The 4,704-nt window shown below is 43.4% G+C and overlaps 1 protein-coding gene across 1 annotated transcript; it reads right to left on the bottom strand. All coding sequences in view use genetic code 11, as the record gives it.

Annotated features, from left to right (window-relative positions):
• Positions 1-2,159: 2,159 nt before the first annotated feature.
• EGR_01907 (hypothetical protein) lies at positions 2,160-3,383 on the bottom strand (the record flags this gene model as incomplete). Its single annotated transcript, XM_024491156.1, has 3 exons — positions 2,160-2,241; positions 2,294-2,543; positions 3,083-3,383. 3 exons carry the CDS (start codon positions 3,381-3,383, stop codon positions 2,160-2,162), a joined length of 633 nt encoding a protein of 210 aa, XP_024354612.1.
• Positions 3,384-4,704: the final 1,321 nt, after the last annotated feature.

Genomic DNA, 4,704 nt, shown 5'->3' with positions numbered 1-4,704 from the left:
TATTTTCAATTCCGCTTTCGACGTTAACGTGGTGCTTTCTGCAGCAGCCAAATTTCCTCTTTTCCCTTTTATCCTATATTTTCCCTTATTTTATTAATTTTTTTCTCCAACCTATTGCCTTCCTCCTTTTTTCGCGTTTACCTTAGTTTTCCTCTTTTTTTTACTCTATTTTTCCTTTTACCTATTGCCCTTTCCCTTCGTCTTCTTAGGTTTCCCTGTTTTTTTTCTTATTTTCAATACTATTTTTCATTCTTTATCCTTTTTCCCCTTCCATGTGTTTCACACTTGTTTTAATTAACTTTCCTTGGTTTTACCTCTGCGTTAGATTTTTTGGTTGGTAAAATCTTGACCTGTTCTACTCTTGTACTTTAGTGCGCTCCAGTAAACTGAAAAATCGGTAAACAAATTTTAGTTCTATGCTTTTCACTGTGATCTGATTGAGGCTCCCGTGTGCACTTGGCAGCCATATAACACTATGTACAACCCTATGTACAAGGTTTTTTGGTCGGCCGCTAGAAATATATATTCCTTCTTTACCAAAGCATTTGAACACAACATTTTAAAGCTAAGCAGCCACGGTGGTTGAAATATTGCTAAACTAGCTAAATGGTATTCATGACAAGTGGACGGAATAAGGCACTTTCGAGGAGCAAGTAAACTCGTGATGATAAACTTTTAGGTTGTGGATGTCCACTAATGCACCAAATACGCCACATCACAGTCACGTAGTGTTCTCTATCAAAGCACGTTACCGAGGCAAATACTGCCGCAGTTGTTTCACATCTAGAAACTGAAACTATGTGAAACTATTCCTCCGAACGCTGACCCTTTTGGTTCGCAATCCAAAATTGTGCATGAGCCTTTGAAACGCCTAATTAATTGCAACGTTTGTTCTGGAAATCCTATTGGCAAATTCCTCAACCCTAAATCAAATTTGTCCACATTTTTACAATTTGCTGAAGCACATTTGTAAGGAACGGGTTGTATTCAGATTCAAAGTAATGAATTGAAAAATCTTGTATTTGGAGCTGTAAATCATGCACTTTCACCACTTCCCTCTAGTTAGTCCTGCAAATTTGTTCCTTCGCAATTTATTTTTTCCAGTTATCATCTCTGTTGGTGAAATAAACTAACTGTAAAAGAGGCAATCGAATGGAAAAAGGAGCCATTCTAAGATGCAATCTGACCATCAAAATGGATCACACACTGCCTATGAAAACTACGATTTAAAGCCTTAGTCTTAATAGCGGGATTGAAACCACATTGGTTTCTAACCCAGGACTCATATTAAAAAAGGAAAAACCCATCGAACACGACACCTAGGATCCGCATATGAAAACCACAGCAATAGGTTAAATTTGCCGGAAAAATAAAACCTCCAGGAACATAGAGAATGTCTCTAAAATTAAAACCAGCTATGGATAAAAAATTTGATGAAGTCAAAAGGCGCGACTTAAAAGCAGTAAATCGTGGACATAAAGCACTTCGGTTGTTGTTCGTATATGTGTTTGACCGACGCGAGACGAAGCAGTAGCACACCTTCCTAACCAATGAAAATTAGAAGTAAACCAGCTAAAATCGTTGTGACCAATGGGGTGTAGGTAATGCGCACGGCATATGTGAAAGCCTAGAGCCGGCGCAGGCGCATTTACTATGTGAAACACCATTGCAATGGGAAAGCCTTCATTGAGCATATAAATACTGAAGTATCCAGCATCCGCTGTGCTTGTCGACGTTGGAAAAAGGGATGGCTGGTGGGTCGTGCTGCGAGGGTGGGTGCTGCGATCCTGCTGACTGCAAGTGCTGTGACGGTTGCAAGACCAAAAAGGGCTGCTCCTGCGAGCCTGGCAACTGTGCCTGCGTCCTGTGCCCTTGCAGTTGCTGTAAGAAGTGCTGTTCGGAATCGAAGTAAACATAATTCCAATCTTTCATATTGTTATTCTATTCGACATAAAAGGGATTCATCATTTCGATTGTCTTGTTATCTGCCGAGGTGGGGTGTGGTGGGCATGGCTGGTTCTGGATGGCGTTTTAAGTAGTAGGTTTGGGTACTGTACGGATGGTGGTGTAGTTGCTTGCGCGGTGTCTCTGGTCATGATCCTGGATTGTGGGCGTGAGTTACGGTATGATGCGGTGTCGGGGGTAGTTCCCGAAGGAGTCTAGGCATTTGCAGTAGGCATGCCCTTGCCAGTAGTCGACGGCCCCTGTTTGGCGGGCATCTGGTATAGTCGCTGGTGCGACCTAGAGTTGGACAGGTCCAACGGTTGGTACATTCTAATGCACCTTGGGTCACATGCTATCGGGTATGTCGGTGTTATTTCCGCAACAACGTCGCAGTAGCCGGACGGGGCGTTTGTTCTGAGAGTTCAGACTTAGTCCTAAAAGTGTTCGTTGTCGAATACGGTTGAATTGGAAAATGTTTGGTAAAGCATCGGGATGGGACGTAGCGTTCTCGAGACGTCGGCCATCTGTGAGCGGACCGATGGAATTCCAACGCATAAGCAATACATGCTGTTGGGCGGAGAGTTCCCAATCGATATAACCTGTCAATTAAGGGGATGTCCCGGAATTTAAATTCCAAAAAGAGAATAAATGAAGCAAGCTAGAAATCCGATAAATAGGATTTGTGGCGTCTGCTATCCAAAGACAGTGCACAGTCCGAGTCGAATTGTGCCCTTGCATGTGAATACACAGAGGAAAAAAATACTTAATACTATTTTTTAAATGAACTAGTTGCCAAAAGCCACGAACCACCTGTCTTTAAGTGCATGTATTAATTCACCGAACTCCATGATGGTGAGTAAAAAGCCATCAAGGCAATGTCATTGACCTAATTGATTACACTAATCATCCATATCGGGTACTTTATGCAGGCATTTCAAAGGTCCTACACCGCCTCAGAAGAATGGGGAGAGGTTTGGATCAAATGGAAACAGATGCACAGGAGGAATGAATCACAAGTTTTGCCTGCGAAAGCATTAACAAATGAGGCGTGACGCCACGGTCAAGTGGCTAATGCAATGGAGCGCTAGTGAATTGCGGGTTCTCGACCTGGATTCAATCTCAATCGCAAAGGTACTACAGTCTTTCACTCCACACGGCGAAGCGTCAACACTGCGATTCTGTTTAGGCTGGATGTCTGTGTGTGCTCGAAGTTGGAGATGAAGGTCCAGGTGCAGACGAAGGCCGAACTCAGCTGCCTGGGTAGCAGAGTTGCTAACGCTTTGCAGCGATGAGAGCAAGCGCGGTCCAGTGGCGGTGTTGTTAAGGCCACCTAGCTCCTGTAGATTGGGCACGACGCGGTACCATGTGATGTGGTCTGGTGCAATGTGTTTTGGTGTGATGCGGGGAGGGCCTCGGTAACAGCAAGCGCGACAGCACATGGACGTGAGATTGTGCCTGAGGGGAGTGGTATGGGGTAGGGTATTCCCACTACCTGAGACTGAATGAGGAAAATCTAGTTTTTAAGTCGAGCACTGGATTAAGCGGGATTTGCACTAGTGCGAAGCTCTTTCCCCTGTATGTGAACACCCCATACCACGGGCCACATGCGAGCCTGAGTCACGCACGTTAACTGACCTGACTTTTAGACAGTGATCACGTGATGGGGGTCTTGGTAAAGGGTGTGGGTTGGTGACAGATCCAGTTGACAAATCTATGAAGAGCAAGTTAAGTAGGCGAATGTACAGTTCCGGTGGCTGCAATTGTCTACGTAGAATTACCCAGAACCAGCCCACCGCACCAATATTTAGCCAAATTGAGACCTTCTCTCCTCCAGCACAGTCATCTAATAAGTCGTGGATTATCCCTCTGAGTTGTAAAGCAAGCAAAGCATGCGAGATAAATGCATTCTAAGACATAAATGTAGATAGGAAGTTTCCAAATGCTGATAAATAAGCCTTGATGAATTATCAGTAAGAGCAGATCCTGTGCGAAGTAGAAATGGTAGCGGCTCCTGTCTTAAGACCCCAGTAATTGACATGAGGCCAAGTTGAGTTTGTTTGTCAGAGTTGCGTTTGAGGTGGTTGTGAATTCACCTTTAGCGCTTTTACCGTTTTGCATAAAAATAATGGCATGGAATCAACCGTAAATACCTGGTAGCCTGCTCATTTCGACCTCTACAGGAACATCAGTCCGCTTCTTACATGGACCACGCATAAAATAAAGTGAAGTCAAGTTTCCATTAAAGCGTTGCTACATTGTAATTATATCACATACACTACTTCCCATTACTTGGGACGCCACTTATTTTTTTGGAGCTAACACCGGTTTATAGTCACTCATTTTAAAGTGAGACACCAATTGGTTTGAGAGGATGTACAAGTAATCTCCAATCCGTATGTAAGACAAACTCGCTTTTTTACTACAAGATAGTAACAGTGGACCAATACACTTGCGTAGATCACATTCTTTGTTTGTTAGATTTGCTAAATAATTGCCCATCAGCGTGTATCCAAGATTAATTTCTCATTAATGATATTTTGCCACGGCTAAGTACTAAGACCCTTAGACTATCACTTTCACGGTAAATACGTAAGCAGCACCGGTAAACAAACGCTACCCGTATCAGCTTTGATCTACACTTAAAATTTGATTTATGTCTGATGAAATGACTGTCGACCAGAAGTAAAGGACACTGGTTGTGCCTGGCACGCTCACTTGCCAAATACTGCGGTAATGCTACACTAAACTGTGCCTGAAAAC

This window comes from Echinococcus granulosus (genome assembly GCF_000524195.1).
Source record: "Echinococcus granulosus chromosome Unknown EG_S00007, whole genome shotgun sequence".
Lineage (NCBI taxonomy): Eukaryota > Metazoa > Platyhelminthes > Cestoda > Cyclophyllidea > Taeniidae > Echinococcus > Echinococcus granulosus.
This window is presented reverse-complemented; position numbering and strand designations above follow the sequence as displayed.